Raw genomic sequence first — 17,021 nt, 5'->3', positions numbered from 1 at the left:
TGGATCCTTCAGAACCAATGCGCCGACAGGTCATGGGGGCCGGTCGGCGACTCCGGTGAGCCCTCACTTGGCAAGGACGCGCTCTCGTTGACGCGAGCGTGCGTGCTCGCTCTCAGGACGTTTGGCGTCGGCGATGAGCACGTCGGGAAAGGATCGTTTCATGGCTATTGATGTGGAATCCATTGCGCGCCTCCATCATGGCCACGACCTTCTCCAGCTGCAGCCGGGCGATCATCAACATTGTCTCGCTCGCCACGGTCTCCGTGGTGCCTCACTCCGCGTCCAGCTCTGCCTACAGCGCCGCCGCGGCGTGCTCCACGGCCTCCTTCTCCGCCACACCGCCTCCTCCAGCTCCCCTGCTCTCCGGCCACATAGCGTACTTCGGTCCCACCCAGAGAGTGGGCGCCAGGAGGTCGATGCAGGAAAGCTCGGAGGGGGGAAGTTGCTGGAGCCCAATAGAGAGGTCCACGTGCTGACGTGGCTAGTATTGAATTATTGGTGAGTTTATTATTGCGGATCCGCCGTGGGATGACATGATTTTGGGATAATAAATTTTTAGAAGAGCCCCTAATAGATAGTTTTGGGTGAGATTTTTTTGGTAGACTCTTGGAGTTGCTCTAAAGTGATTAGTCCTCTAGTCCCTTGGGGTGACTAAAGAGAACTAAAGGCCTAGGAGGACACCCCTGCCCCTCATTATTACCCCGTTCCCCACCTTTTTCTCATTTATTTTGTATATTGAATAGGAGTATTTTGATCTTTATTTATCTGTTTTAATGACCTTTAGTCCATCCCTAGATCTAAATAAGGTAGGGTAAGATAAGGAAGGGGAAAGTCAATAAGGTAGAGTGAAAATGAGGAGGAAAGACTTGTGGGGTTCGATGGTGATTATAGTCGGGCAGCTCAGGTGACGGAGATTTGCTCGGCCTGACGCCCATGCAGCCAACGCAGGCATATTGTACCAGGCAAAACTGTCAGGACTCCAACCAAACACGGTGCGGGCAAGTTACATGCAGGTGTCTTAGCCAGGCAATTTTGATGAGAGCTGCATCCAAACAAGTCCATAGTGCGTGGTCCGCTCAGGCAGGCAACTCGGCGGGGAGCCACGCGGTGAAGCAAGCGGTGGTGCTAGGGTGGATCGGAGCTGCAGGCATCGAGCTCGATTGCAAGGAGCCGGTTGTCCTCCAGTTCGCTTGGTAACACTGAACCTCTCTAGAATTCGGAATTTCGACGGAAAATTTCGAGACAATTCGGTATACCGAGCTATTCGGTGGAATAAACGCTCTCCCGTTTCCGTTTCGTTTCCAGCAGATTATTCCCGTTTTCCGTTTTCCCCCTTTCTCATATTTTACGGAAACGAAGCTCGGTCGATCGGAAATTTCCGTAACCATTTTCAAGCCCAGCCCGCGCGCTTGACGCGTCTGCGTCGCAGGCCGGCCAAGTCGGAAAACGGGAAAAGGGCAGATATTTTCCGTGGGGCGCCGGCCCCTCGTATAACTTCTCCCCTGGTTTCACCCTGCGCGTTTGGTTTCACCCTCCGCCTTTCGGCGTCAGCCTTTTGCTGCTTCGGTTCGTCCTCTTCCTCCTCTCGCCGCCCGCTTCCGCTTCTCCTAGGGTTTCTCGCGGCTCGAATCCACCCCCTGTAACGCTCCGTTTCATCTAGGGTTTCTCGCATCGTGCGTACACCCGCCCCGCGACGCGCCTTCTCCTGCAGGGTTTTCTGTAACTCTAGGCGCCATCCGCCCGGCCCAGATCTAGCTCTCTCCGCCTTACCGCGTCATCTTCCTTTCCCTTATCGTGGAGTGGGGATCCGTTCAGATTTCGATTGGATTCTTCCTTCGTCGGTAAGGAACCCCTCGCCTGTTTGCTTGGATTGTTCGTTTTGTTCGGCAGTCTGTTGTTCGAATTGAGCCGCTCAATGCAAGTATATCGGTCTGAGTCGGACAAACTGCAATTGGTTTCGGATTGCTACCTGTTTGTTTGCTGCGTGGTGGACTACTACTTCCATTGATTTCCAGTTTCGACTGGACCATGCACGTTGGCCAGACAGAATTATGGTTTCCCAGTGAATATTCCATATCAATGCACATTGCATTGATTGGAAATATGTTCAAGTAGAACTGAATTACGGTTGTCTGTCAAAACATTTGTTAAAATCACATAGGATTTTGTTGTGCTTAGGAAAAAAATAAGAAAAAGTCTATTTTACTCCCCTCACCTATTTACTTTGTCCACTTAACCCCCTAAGCAAAATTTAGGCTCACTTTACTCCCCCAATCTATTTCATTTGGTCCAATCTACCCCCTAATTAGATTTCTCTTTTTTGTTTCTTCGCGTACAAATTGAATTTTAATTTCAGATTTTGTCAGTTGACTTATAACATGATGCCCCATGTTAAAAAAGTATATTAGATTTTTTTCATGATTACTTTTCGTACAGTTTTGTATATCTAAGATCAGTTTCGTATTAAATATTCCTAACCTATGAAAATAACCATGAAAAATTCTTAGTATAATTTTCTAACATAAGGCATCATGTTTTGTATATGCTCACAAAATTTGAACTCAAAATTCAACTCATACACGAAGAAACAGAAAAGAGAAATCTAATTAGGGGGTAGATTGGACCAAATGAAATAGTTAAGGGGAGTAAAGTGAGCCAAAACTTTGTTCAGGGGGTTAAGTGGACAAAGTGGATAGGTGAGGGGAGTAAAATGGACTTTTTCCAAAAAAAATAAGTTAGTCATTGGTTGATGTTCTCTATTTATTTATTTATTGCTGCTGAGGTGCCTGCTAGACATTATCTCTATTACTAACAATTCGCTGTAATTCTGGTATTTATAGGTCTTTGTGATCACTGGTAGCATCTTCATCAAAGGCCTTTTGCAAAATTATGCGATCTTCATGGGCTGATTCAGTTGCGAACGCCGAGGAATCGGTGCCCGCGACTGCTACTGCTACTGCCCCTGCTGTTAATCATCAGAGTGGGCGCCCCACCCTCAGTGCATACGTCCCTCCCCACCTCCGTGGTCGCTCAGCTGGTCCTTCCTCTGAGATCCAGGCAGTGCCTGCTGCAGCTCCAGCACCAGCTGAGGTACGGTCAGCTGCTGTACAGCCTTCAGGCTACGCATCTGTTGTTGGTGGTGGCTCTCGTTGGTCTGGCCCTACTGGTGGTGGTGGTAGCAGCGCCATAGTTGGTCCTCGCCAGGGTGGTGGGGGTGGGGGTGGGGGTGGTGGTCGAGGTGGCGGTGGCGGTTGGAACTCTCGCCCTGGGTGGGACCGTAGAGACCGCGAACCAAACCCTTTTGCCAATACTGAGGCTTCAGATGTTGATTTTGAGGCTCAAGAGAACACGGGCATCAACTTTGACGCCTATGAGGATATTCCCGTGGAGACAAGTGGCCATGATGTCCCTCCACCAGTCAACACCTTTGCAGAGATTGATCTGGGTGACGCGCTTAATGAGAACATACGAAGGTGCAAGTATGTGAAGCCAACACCTGTGCAGCGACATGCCATTCCTATCGCCATTGCAGGTAGGGACCTCATGGCTTGTGCACAGACAGGGTCTGGAAAGACTGCAGCATTCTGTTTTCCTATCATCAGTGGTATCTTGAAGTCAAGGCCACCCCAGAGGCAAAGGGGTTCCAGAACAGCTTGTCCGATGGCTCTGATATTGTCCCCTACTCGTGAGCTATCTATGCAAGTATGTCATCATTTGTTTTCTTTTCTATTTCTTCTATTGTCGCTCATTATGATGTGGTTTGTGACAATATTTTTTTATGCCTCAGATTCATGAAGAAGCAAGGAAGTTTTCATACCAAACTGGTGTTAGGGTGGTTGTTGCATATGGTGGAGCACCAATACACCAGCAGGTTTATGCTTTTCATTGCATTATGACCTTTGTATGGGATGGGCCTTTTAGTTTTTTGCATGCCTTGCTGCCTTCATTGGTTTTGTTTGCATATTGAGTTCTTTTGCCCATCTTAATATCTTGTCTGATATTATGGCAGAAATCTTGGTGATAGTTATCCTGATTAGTGTATTATGATGCATCCATTGTTTTTTTTTATCGGTTGTAATTCTTAGGGAAATAGCCGAGTAGTAACACAATGTTCTAGACACTGATTTGATTTGCTGCACTGAAATGACAAATTAATAATGACCCTATTGGTGCTTTATGCCCTCTTCCTTTCCTTTTTTATGCCACCTAAATTTCTAACACAGACTTTCTGTAGTTAAGTTAATGGCTATGCATCCATCTAGACCCCTAAGTCTGGGGCCAAGGAGCGCATCTGATAGGGAAAAAAATTGTTCCATGTTTTCACTTTATGTTTTTCATATGTTGTATAGTTGGAAGCTTAGGGTAGCTACAATAGCCATGGCACAAGTTATATTGGTCGTAAATAACTGAACTCATTTCAGAAGCATTATCTTCTAAATTTTCGGGAATATAATCGAATGGTGCTGGGCATAGTGTACTATTTTTGGATGATGATTTTCCACCTAGATATTAAGCATGTAAATACCTTTTACTGTAGCTGAGGGAACTGGAAAGAGGTGTTGAAATCCTTGTGGCAACTCCTGGTCGTTTGATGGATCTGCTGGAGAGAGCTAGAGTATCACTGCAAATGATAAAGTACTTAGCTCTTGATGAAGCTGATCGAATGCTCGATATGGGGTTTGAGCCACAAATACGCAAGATCGTTGAACAGATGGATATGCCTCCTCGTGGTGTGAGGCAGACTATGCTGTTTAGTGCCACCTTTCCAAAAGAAATCCAGGTATATATATATCTCCCTCGTTCTAACTTCCAGCTTCAATCATATATATAAAAATGTCCTTGTATCTGCATAATTACTATTTATATAACGCTATCAAGCAGTTTGGGTGAGTTGCTGAGGTTGTTGGAACCTGGAACTGATGTTGTGTCATGTTTATCTGCTTTCGCATTTTATTCCTAGAACTGTAGTGATGCTTATTTCCATTTTACAGAACCGTGTATGCTAAAAATGTGCCCATGTCAGCTTGTTTTTGTTATGTTTTATGATACGGTCAGAAAATCTTGTTGATATAATATTTATATTGAACATACAAATGGAAATATGCAATTTATCTGTTGTGATATCCTTATATCAAATTGAGAATTGGTTTGCAATAATTTTGTTAACTTTCTTGCATGACGTAGAAAAAAGCACACCCAATTGCTTGCTGTGCGTGAGCTAATGAAAATATCATAAATTTGTTCTGCAGCGTCTGGCTTCAGATTTCCTTGCTGACTACATCTTCCTTGCTGTTGGAAGAGTTGGTTCCAGTACTGATTTGATTGCTCAGAGGGTCGAGTTTGTACTTGAGGCGGACAAAAGGAGTTACCTGATGGACCTTCTTCATGCACAAAAAGCTAATGCTGCTCATGGGAAGGTATTATGTGTTACGAGCTTAGTATCTAACCGCACGATTTATTTTTTAGAGTCATTTTATGGAGTCTCTTTCACTACAGTAAGCTACCATAATTAATACAATGAAGTTTGATCTTAGAAATGTTACTTTGATCTCCGTGCCACTATTTTTAGAAATGTCACACTAACTTTTGTTCTCATTTTTCCAGCAAGCTCTTACTTTGGTCTTTGTGGAGACAAAGAGGGGAGCTGATGCTCTTGAGGACTGGTTGTTTAAAAACGGTTTTCCTGCAACAAGTATTCATGGTGACAGGACACAGCAGGTACAGCAGAGCTATGACTATCTGTCCATTGTGGTTACAGTTATATAAATTAGCAAGCCACCATTGTACTGGCTATTTTAATGTGCTATAAGTGCTTCCACACGAGGGGTAATATTTTCGATCATTTGTCTTACATCCATCTGTTAAGTGTGAGCTTCTCATATGCTACAAGGTGACATTCTGTGAAATAGAGCATAACATGATTGTACTTTGTTTGGCTTCAGGAAAGAGAGTATGCATTGAGGTCCTTTAAGAGTGGAGCGACTCCTATACTCGTTGCAACTGATGTGGCTGCTCGTGGACTTGACATACCACATGTTGCTCATGTCATCAATTTTGACCTCCCAAATGACATAGATGACTATGTTCATCGTATTGGGAGGACAGGACGAGCGGGGAAATCTGGTCTGGCAACTGCCTTTTTCAACGAGGGCAACTTATCACTGGCAAAGCCACTATGTGAGCTGATGCAGGAAGCTAACCAGGAGGTTCCTCAGTGGCTTGAGCGTTATGCAGCCCGTTCTTCCTATGGAGGTGGTGGGGGAAGAAACCGCCGATCAGGCGGTGCTAGATTTGGTGGCCGTGACTTCCGCCGTGACCGGGACTTCAGGGGAGGAGGTGGTGGTGGAGGTTATGGTGGTGGTGGTTACGGTGGTGGAGGTTATGGTGGCGGTGGCGGCGGATATGGTGGCGGCTATGGTGGAGGTGCAACTAGTTCCTGGGACTAAATGTTGTCTCCCCAGTCACCAGTGAGGATTGAACCGAAATGATCGCATTCTATTGATGTTAACTGAACAGATGTGGAGTTTGTAGTCAACCCTAGGGTGGTTGGTATGGTAGCTGGAGAAAGGCCCCTTTTTACTTTATTAATGGTTGGTTGTTGGCTTATTGCTGTCTCTGTTTGCCTGTGATGAGCTTTTTCTGAGTGTTGTCCTTGGGTTAATTCGGCTGTTCTCACCCCTCATTTTCCTTGCTGTAGTTCTGGATGCTGTGTATTATTGGGTTGGAGGTTAATATTTTCTAGTGCGTCTCATTGTTATTTATTTTACTACCGATAAGTGGAACGCATTTCTTGCCTGCTTCGTTATAGCAATCATATAGACTGCTCAGAGCCTCAGAATATTGCAAGTAATGTGGTTAAGGTAAAAGAAGCTCAATGTTGTGTTTTTTTTGAAAAAATGCGACGGTTAGGCTGCTTAAGCCTTTTTATTAAGCCCTCTGCAGACAAGGTACACCACATGTTAACGCCGGTACATAGGTTGCCCAACACGCAATCCATTGTAGCTTTTTACACGAGTTTTTTTGGGGGAAAAAAAGCATGACAACAAAACTACAGTGTGTCCACTGCTAGCTAAATAAAAACACAAGTTTACAGGATACTTTTCCCTTGAAACAGCTTCAAACGGTACACCACGCGAGGAAAGAAAAAGGAGCAAAAGAATTGAGATTAGCACAGCATCATGTGGAAGCTAAGCCATATCCATCATTCATCTACAGTCAGTACCGCTGGATATTTCGCAGCCTTTGGAGACTACAGAGTACATGGTCTGTAAAACCAGGAATGCAACAGAGTCAGCCTCGGAAAGTAGGGAAAATTTTCAAAAGAATAGGATTAAAATGTTGAATCCTACCGGACTGACATACTTTGCCCTCTTAAGTCTCCATATGAAAAAAGGGCAACAAGGGCTTCACTTGGTATACAGTACCCCAAATATAATAGCCAACAGCAGAAGAACAATCATGATCTGAGGAAATCACAGAAACAACTTGAGAAATTATACTGCAGAATATCAGTACGATTTTGAAGATTATGGGACTCACCAGCATAGGCTTGTAAGGTGACTTGTCCAAATGGTAACCCCTACAGAATCAAGACAAAAGACAGACAATCAGGATGAAGACACCAACAAAGAAGTGCAACTCTGAAATCATTCAGCATACCTTCTCTTTAGCAAACCAGATGACTTGCAAGTTTGCTTTATTGAATCCACACGTTTTCGTGTTAGCGCAGCATTTGGATCATTGTCGTCAATCTGGAACATAGACCAAACATCCTATACATCAATTCTCAAACAAAAACGACAGGAGTTGAGAAGCCTTCAAAGGAGGCCATGACTAACGCTATGAATGCAACACGGATTGGTAATAAGGTGGATTGATCTGGGCAACCTGCTCTAGATAAACTTGTACTTAGTCCATTGGGACAACATTAACACATGGTCCGAACAAATAAATGGCGAGTTCAAAACAACCCATGAAGCAGCTTGAGAGTGAAGAACCAGAATACGGATTTCCTTGTTTGAAACTTGAAAAAGATGTCATGTAGTCTAAATGGTACGGAGCCAAATATACTACCCACCGGTCAGGATTTTGATGTTTCCAACAGCAATACATAATAGCAGGTCAATTTGCATGTCCGAAACATCAACTGATTCCAAGTGGAGGTAGTAGAATAAAAGGCTGCCCACACCGAAGAACAAATTTTAAACTAATGTCTATGTAATTCATTGTAGTGATTCAATGGGAACATGACTGTTTAGAATAACCGGGTTATGCAATATCTTTGATGAATATAAAATTTCTAGTGGTGCAAGTAGCTCAGGCTGGGCTTTGGGTAGACCCACTCTATCAAATATCTATGTGTTACAAAGGAATACCACAAATATTATGATGTTCTAGTCATATAAAGACAACTAGACTCCATATTGGGTGTAGCAAAGTGCAAAGATCAGTACTGCATAACATACCTTTGACTCCAACAATAAAGAAAACTCATAGAAAGCAGTATAGACGTCTGACATTGAGTTTGTCTCATAAATCACTCGTGCCGTGAGCCCTAAGAGGGGAAATATGTTAGGTAATTATATAGACAACACCTAAGTATAATAGAATAAATCACATGATGTTAAGCAATGGGGTAATCTTTAGATAAAGAAACTAAAGCTTGCATTTCATGTTAGTTGGATCAGTGATTATGAAGAAGAGGCAATTGTAGTGAAATGCAGATCCACTTGCCAATAACAAATCAAGGAAAGCATAAAACAGCCTCATTTAGGTACACATCTTCCTCAACAAATAAAAAAACAGATGCATAAATGATATTAAGTGCCCTGCAAGTTTCAAAGTGCATTTTTGTGCCTCCCATAAAGGAAGGATGTGATGTTGTGGACACACCACTTAACTCCCTAGAGCATAACATGCCTTGCATCATTGATCAGATGCCAATCATATAACAGTAATAACAAGAAATCAAGAACACATATGTGTGTTCTCTCTCAATGTAGCATGTAGTGAACAAAGCGGAGCACTATAGAACTCTTGCAAAACAAAATTTCATTAAGCATAAGTGTGAGTGTGTGTCAAGGTGATATACTGGAGAAAAAACAATCATTTTCTGTGAGGTAAAGTGGTGAGTCTTGTGGGAGTTTAGAACATGATACAAACGTAGCTTACCACGTCTCATCTTTACAACTCCTCTAAAGACATTCACGTTATTGTAGCAAAAGGCACACGTTCCAATTGCCATTATCTGAAAAGAGAATGGCAAGTTAATAGTACCCTATAGAGGAAGTTGTTTCAGATGTAACGAGCATATAACATGCAAAGTGTAAGAAAACACTTCATCAAAACAGGAGACTAGTCAAGAAACCAGGAATGCTATCTAGTTCCTCACAAATGAGATTGTTAAGAATAAAGGCAATAGAGCAATTAAGTAAAATATCATATTTCAAGTATAGCAATGAAGCTTTTTTTACTGATAAACAATCACTACGAGCAGCAACTACTTTAGTAGCTAGGATACAAAGGATTTGGGTATATCTAGGAAATAGAGAGTATAACAGTTCTTAAGAACAAGCATGTGCAGCTCAATCCTAAGATTCTGACCACACCATGTCAGACAGTATTGATGATCGATCACTGTTATACTGGAATTGAAGTGCAAGGAATGCTAGGAAACGTTGATTCTTAATAGAAACTGCACCATAATATAAACGCCAGTTCACTAATATGGACTGGTATGCCTAGTGCCTATGTTGAAACAATACAGCTCTATGAATCAATGATGGAATGTTCAATTACCTCATGCTCAAAAGAGAACGTGAATCTTGTTATATTTTGTCCGAAAAAAGCAGGTAGCTACGCCTTAAGTTTAGACCTGTTTTGGCCTATGCTATTCTTTGCTGATACTACCAGAGTTTTAGCATATCTTCTCAGAGCTACAAACGCATCTCATCATACTATTTAGAGAGTTAATGTGAGGATTGAGTTAAAATGCTAAATAACAGTGCTCAATGTGGAATTAAGATTTATTAATGCAGCACTCATGTAGATTTGGAAAGCTAGGTATTCCATCAATAGACAATAAAGTCTAACCAGTTATCTACCTGGGGTATTGCACAAAAACGGAAAATGGTATGATCCTTCAAAGCTGACATGTACTGAAGGCAGTCTTCAGCATGAATCAATGCATTAGTCACCAGATCATTCAAGCACTGTACTGCCTTTTCTGAATTTTCCTCATATTTGAAATCCTGATTTCGCAGAAAAACAAATATTACTGTGGATGAAAAAAGTTCAATCTGCGTAATAAGCTCAACGGATAGATTACATCTGATAATTGATGGTTCACTATAATATTTGAGATACAATCCATAATCAGCAGTTATGAACTCCTCAAAAGGTCAAACATATAGCACATATCATGCTCAAATCCCTCGATGCGTGATCATTTAGTCATTTGGAACATGTCACATGTGACTCAACAGCAGTAAAAGAAGTGAATGTGTCATACCTCAAGTTTATCCGCATATTTACTCCATATCTCTCGAGGCCAGAACATGCGGGACCTTGGTATCTCATTTATGTCCTCCAAATAGTCCCTAATTATATTAGTTTTCTGCAATTTGATTTCAAATACTTTTTAGCGAGGCAAAAACCCAAAACAGAAATTCCATTTCACACAGAGACTGAAAAATGCCAAGTTGATTCACTAGCATCAATTAACATACCTGCAAAAATAAACCCATTGAATTCGACAGTGAATCTGGAGCCAGATCTTCAGTCCCAGTAGCATGAAAGAGTCTAGAAAGTCCATATCCAACTAGCCCAGCTACATAGTGACAATATTCATCATAGTCATCAACAGTTTCAACCTAAATAAAGAAGGATATGTCATTAGTTCAGAAAAATACCAAATTAAGATAAATATATACATTCTAGGTGTAACCAGCACAAGGATTTTCCCCTTGTTTCTCCATAAACTAAGCACTACTACTGATTCTTGCCAAAAATTCCATTTTTCTTTTCAAGGCAGGTAAAACCATGTCAAACTAATTTAACGCACATATGACTATATACCATGAAAATGTGACAACGTATAATTTAGTTATATAATCCAGATCCAGATAGCCGCTTTGCATGTTCACTATGGCCAGAAGCTATCATGGGAAAAGTTCCGTCGTTATACACAAGACATTTTGTGGCTTAATGCTCACAACAGCTACGACATCAACATGTTGAGCAAAGCCTGGAAACATATTTCATCATGACAACCCATCGATATGACATAAAAGCTAGAGTTGCATGTCAAATAGTAACCAGAGAAACGTGGCACAACAGTTTGCTGGCAGAACATGTAGTCCTTTGGCCCTTTAAGTGAATGCAAGTAAATGGTAATCATGTTCAAGTAAGCACACTACTGTCTGCTCACTAGACAAGCGGAATACTTCCATTCTTTTCAGTCATGAAATACGCAATGGTACTCATGACAAGCATCCGGATCCTATAAGATGCTACAATGATGCAGCCTAGAGAGTAATACATGCCATATCAACATTTCACTGCAAACAATTACTAGGCTTATTTTGTTTCTTTATGAGGAGACTTTGATCAATAATTACTGCGTTAATACATAATTTTTCTGACACAATTGACTTTATTAAACTTGTATTAAAAATACTTATGATTATAATTTAGTATCACGTAAATGAAATATTTAATGCGGCAATTGTTGTTCAAACCCTTGTCCTAAGTAAAGGAAATATGCCTTGTAAAAAAAGGGGCTTGAATATATGTTAACAGACCTCCTTGCATATAAATTTTGCCATTCCTGCTCCCATTCGCCTAGTGATTTCTTCAATTGCCTTTTGGTAACTGAAAACAAAATATAGATTTATTTACCACAAAGCTATTTAATGAAGTAATATCTGAGGTAAAGAATCCAAAGGTGGAGAGATAACCTCAACTGCATATTAATGCATTAGTATTACTATGACGACGTTAAAAAAAACTAGTTCAGAAATGGTAGATTTAGATATAGCATCAGTATTGGATGTATAGCATTGGACAATACAACACTGTACAATGGATTTAATTTGGGAAAGTGCACACTTGCTTGTTAACGGACAAAGACAAACATTATCATCATACAAATTGTCTGTTTGTGTAACTATCAGTACTTGTTTCACCCTTACAGCCTGATAATAGGATAATGATTTCAAAGCTAAGCACTATTTCAGTACTACCCAATGAAAGCTCCATATTAAGAAAAGTCAACTTTTCTTGTAAAGTGTTTACCAACAACCTAAGACTAAGGGGGCATTTGGTTCTTTAGTCCGGACTAAATTCATGTCACATCGAATATTTGGATATTAATTAGGAGGACTAAACATGAGCTAATTATAAAACTAATTACACAAATGGAGGCTAATTCGCGAGACGAATCTATTAAGCCTAATTAATCCATCATTAGCACATATTTACTGTAGCACCATATTGTCAAATCATGGACTAATTAGGCTTAATAGATTCATCTCGCAAATTAGTCCCCATCTGTACACATCCCCTTAGAACCTCCTAAAATTCCTGTCACATAGAATGTTTAGATACTAATTAGGAGTATTAAACATAGACTAATTATAAAACCAATTGTACAGATGGAGACTAATTTGCAAGACGAATTTATTAAGCCTAATTAGTCCATGATTTGACAATATGGTGCTACAGTAAATATGTGCTAATGATGGATTAATTAGGCTTAATAGATTCGTCTCGTGAATTAGCCTCCATCTATGTAATTAGTTTTATAATTAGCTCATGTTTAGTTCTCCTAATTAATATCCAAATATTCGATGTGACATGAATTTTAGACCCGACTAAAGATCCAAACACCCCTTAAAGAACCAAACACCCCCTAACAAAAATCTATACGGAGCCTCAAGTTGTCAAATCATCAAAGTGAGGAGTAGACAAGTCTGAAAAAGGCAACAGATCAGGGAAGAAATAAATTTACCCTTCACCAAGCTCTAGGAAAGCGGTGGATACGTGGTGAAAATTATCCATCAGCACTCTGTAGTTATTTGTTCCACCTGCAAGGCCAGCAACACCCTACAAATCAGCATCACTTTTGAAAATAAAGCAAACAACAAGGCCCATTTTCAGTGCTGGGGGCCGCATATTCAGAGGAGAGATCTCGTACATGAATAGTGCCAGTTGCGGTCGTAGATGTGCCGGTAGAATTCCTGGAGGATAGGCACCTTCACGTCGGTTGGAATGCTAGTGTCATCCTCTGCAGTTCCATTAAACGCAGTTTACATTACTGTTAGAACGGGAAGCACTGAAGGCATCAAACAATAAGCACACACTGTAGTAATCACAGTCCAACTCCAAAATATTCCAAAAAAACAGCATCATACAAGTACCAGTAACGCAAGGGTACGAGACTACTAACCGACGGTGTCGAGGGCACGGAGCACGAGGTAGAAGATGCACACCTGCGCGATCGCAACAACGGCCGTTTTAGAGACGCCTCTTTGTGAAAGTTTAAAGTGGATTTTTCCATAAGACCCGCACGCACACCAAATATGTTGGGACGAAATTCAAACAAATCGCGTACACCCGCGCATCAGATTCGAACGCCACACGCCGAGGTGGCGCAAGCTGATTCGCGTGGGAGGATTGGGGAGGGAGGCGGGCGGGAGTGTGTGTGTGTGTGTGCGTGCGCGGGGGGGGGGGGGGGGGGGGGGGGGTTTTACTGACGGCATTGCGGAGGTCGGGGCCGAGCTGCTGGATGACGAGCGCGAAGCTGCGGGAGACCTTCTGGAGCATGGAGTAGGCGAAGGCCCAGTGCTCCTCGGGCGGGATCTGGCGCTTCAACTGCCCCGCCGCCACCCGCAGCTTCACCAGCGCCACCACCTCCTCCGGCCGCGACAGCGCCCCCATCGCCGCCGCCGGGTCTCCTCCGATCCAACCGACCGAGGAGGGAGCAGACTCCTCGCGAACACCCGAGCCCCGATCGGACGCGACTGGGCAGCCCGATGATCCCGGAGAGATGCCGATGCGATGCGGGGCAGGCTCGTGCGTCGAGCGCCCGCTGCGTGGGAGTATTTCTAGAATTCTAGCGGCCTCGGGCCTCCCTCCCCTGGGAAGCGACTACTAGTTGATGAGAAGGGTGTCGCTGTCGCCGTCCGCCGCGCTGCCCGTTTGTATTGGCGAGCGTCGGTTCCCTCTCGCAATTAATCCGGTCATCCGGGTTGGATGGTAGGGGGCGGAACGACCGTTCCACGATCCCCCATTCTCCTCCCCCCTCGGTCTCTCCGCTTGTCGCCGGGGTGCGCAGCCAGGGGATTCCCTACTGCTGACGAGTGGGTCCCAAGACGCGGTGCCCTCTCGTGGCCGGTGCGTCAGCGGGTCAGGCTGCTGACTCCGCACGGTGGGATTGGGTGTGGGGATGAGGAGGGCGTGGGGGCCTCGTGGGGTGAGGCCCCGCCAGGTGGCAGGTCTGCTTAGCTGTTGGGCTAAAAAACGATGCGATGCGATGCGATGCCGGGACGACCTATCGATCCTGCAGATTGGGTGATTGGATCGTGACGTCGGATATTCGGATATTCTAATTAGAAGAATTAAATATAAGCTAATTAAAAACTAATTGCAGAACCCCTGACTAAATCGCGAGACGAATCTATTAAGCTTAATTAGTCCATGATTTGATAATATGGTGCTACAATAAACATTCGCTAATGATAAATTAATTAGGTTTAATAGATTCGTCTCGCGATTTAGCCTAGGATTGTGAAATTGATTTTGTAATTAGCCTATGGTTAATACTTCTAATTAGTATCCAAATATTTGATGTGACAGAGGCTAAAATTTAGCTTGGGATCCAAAAGATCCTCTGGTCAATTTTAGTTTGGAGGGTAGGATGGTAATTCTGTTGGAGATACTATAAGCTACTGGTCAGCGCTGCACAAATCCATTATTTTTCAGTTGTAGTACAGCCGAGCAGCCACCCGAAGCTGCAGCTGCGTCTCGCTCTGAAAGCTGCACGGCGGTGGACTCAGAAGACGTGACAGGACGGCTTACGCGTTGCTGTAGAGGCGCGTAGCGTGGACCGTGCGCGTGGTGTAGATTGCTATGAAGAGATACAGGGCTAACCCGCTGTCACATCATAGGTTTAATACTAATTAAGATACAGGCTAACCCGCGTCACATCAGATATTTAATACTAATTAAGAACTAATTATAAAATTAATTGTTTAGATGGAGACTAATTCGAGAGACGAATCTACTGAGCCTAATTAGTCCATGATTTGATAGTGCTACAGTAACCATTTGCTAATTCTGGATTAATTAGGCTTAATGGATTCATATTGCGAATTAGCTTAGGGTTTCTGCAATTAGGTTGATAATTAGCGTATGTTTAGTCTTTTAATTAATATCAAACATTCGATGTGATAAGTGCTAAACTTTAGCCCGAGAATCTAAACACAGGGACACTACTGGTTCACGGTTTTAGGTCTCTTCTCCTGTCAGTCTATACTTCCAAGAGTGCTTGGGATCGTGTCCAGGGAAACTCGAAAAAGATGAAAACTGAAACTTAGGGGTATTTGGTTGCTCAAGCTAAAATTTAGTCCGAGTCACATCGAATATTCGGAGGTTAATTAAGAGGACTAAATATGAGTTAATTATAAAACTAATTGCACAGATGGAGGCTAAACAGCGAGACAAATCTATTAAGCCTAATTAATCCATCATCAGCACATTGTCAAATCATAGACTAATTATACTTAATAGATTTGTCTTGCCGTTTAGCCTCCATCTATGTAATAGGTTTTATAAATAATTTATATTTAATACTTCTCATTAGTATTTAGGAACTAAATGGAGCCTTACGAACCAGAGACCATTCAACTGAGCTGACCAACGCGACGAAGGGCCCATCCTATCAGCGAGGGCCGCGTCACCTCTGCTCGTCGTCGTCTCTGTGTGCGTGTCTCAGTTTTTTGTTTTTTTTAAGAAAAAGACGACTCCGCGTCTCTCTGCAGAGCGCGACGCCCCTAGAGGCCCAGACCGAAAGGGACTCGTATCGGGCCCGCACCACGGAAGCCGCTATGGGCTTCTGCAAGAAACTCCCTCCGTGGTCGCCAAGCAGCCCAGCAGCCATTGATGGGTTCCCTTCTGAAATTGTCGTCTCTCTCCTCTCCCGAATTTTTTTATATTTTTTCCAATTTTGCAAAAATAAATATGCGACTCAAAAATTGCAGATCTAGACGTATATGGTTGGATGAAACGGCGGTACGTTAGGAAGAAAAATTAAACGGGCATACCGCTATTTCGACCGGCGGTTTATCACGCCCTCGTGGGGTGAGGCCCCGCCAGGTGGCCAGGGAGTGGGGTGTGAATTGTGATCGTGACGCGCGGGAGGGGATCCGATTGGAGGGCTAGCTGCGGCTGCAAGTTTTTTTATTTGTAGCTGCGGAAATCCACTATTTTTCAGCTGTAGCTGCTGCTTGGGCTGCAAGCCTGTGCAGCTGCGTCTCCCTCTGAAAGCTGCATGGCGATGGACGCGAACTCAGGAGACGTGACGGGGCGGCTTACACGTCGCCGTAGAAGCGTAGCGTGGACCGTGCGCGTTGTTAGACTGCTAAAAGATATGGCGTGGACACCACAGGTTCACAGTGACTACTCCCTGGCTGAAGTGCGGGGGAATGTGTATATTGAAACTTAACCTCTTTCTAAAGATAATTCGGGGGTGTTTAGTTCCACGAACTAAAATTTAATCCCTATCATATTAAATGTTTATCGAATGTTTAGATACTAATAAAAATATTATATAAGAATAATTACAAAACTAATTGTATAGAACAACCGGAGACCATCTCGTCTGAGGCTGAGCTGACCAAGCGACGAAGGGCCATCTTATCAACGGCAGCGGCATGACACTACCAGCGACGGGCCACGCGTCACGTTGCCAGGCTACTCTGCTGTCTGCTCGTCGTCGTCTGTGTGTGTGTCTCTGTCTCTCA

General features: G+C 43.2%; 2 protein-coding genes across 4 annotated transcripts; one reads left to right on the top strand and one right to left on the bottom strand.

The window, feature by feature from the left end:
- The first annotated feature begins 1,514 nt into the window (after positions 1-1,514).
- LOC117840987 (DEAD-box ATP-dependent RNA helicase 37) lies at positions 1,515-6,606 on the top strand. Its single transcript, XM_034721545.2, has 7 exons — positions 1,515-1,841; positions 2,841-3,702; positions 3,788-3,871; positions 4,538-4,780; positions 5,250-5,417; positions 5,605-5,718; positions 5,943-6,606. The coding sequence occupies exons 2-7, from the start codon at positions 2,890-2,892 to the stop codon at positions 6,444-6,446; spliced, it is 1,926 nt and encodes a 641-aa protein (XP_034577436.1). The 5' UTR covers positions 1,515-1,841; positions 2,841-2,889; the 3' UTR covers positions 6,447-6,606.
- A 353-nt stretch (positions 6,607-6,959) lies between these two features.
- On the bottom strand, positions 6,960-14,205 carry LOC117840988 (squalene synthase 1). 3 transcript variants are annotated; one of them, XR_004637137.2, is made up of 14 exons: positions 13,756-14,203; positions 13,448-13,490; positions 13,196-13,285; positions 13,010-13,085; positions 11,802-11,871; positions 10,728-10,871; positions 10,511-10,615; positions 10,104-10,250; positions 9,172-9,247; positions 8,466-8,554; positions 7,660-7,751; positions 7,540-7,579; positions 7,350-7,463; positions 6,960-7,265 (listed from the first exon to the last, which is right to left on the bottom strand). XR_004637137.2 is itself a non-coding variant. In XM_034721546.2 (14 exons), the coding sequence occupies exons 1-13, from the start codon at positions 13,936-13,938 to the stop codon at positions 7,407-7,409; spliced, it is 1,212 nt and encodes a 403-aa protein (XP_034577437.1). In that variant the 5' UTR covers positions 13,939-14,205; the 3' UTR covers positions 6,960-7,265; positions 7,363-7,406. The 3 variants fall into 3 exon arrangements, 1 of the variants encoding a protein (XP_034577437.1); XR_004637138.2 differs by having other exon boundaries at positions 13,752-13,849; XM_034721546.2 differs by having other exon boundaries at positions 7,363-7,463; positions 13,756-14,205.
- Between the last annotated feature and the right edge of the window lie 2,816 nt (positions 14,206-17,021).

Source organism: Setaria viridis, chromosome 9 (genome assembly GCF_005286985.2).
Source record: "Setaria viridis chromosome 9, Setaria_viridis_v4.0, whole genome shotgun sequence".
Classification (NCBI taxonomy): Eukaryota; Viridiplantae; Streptophyta; class Magnoliopsida; order Poales; family Poaceae; genus Setaria; species Setaria viridis.
The sequence above is the reverse complement of the archived record's forward strand: the minus strand, read 5'-3'. Positions and strand labels throughout refer to the sequence as shown.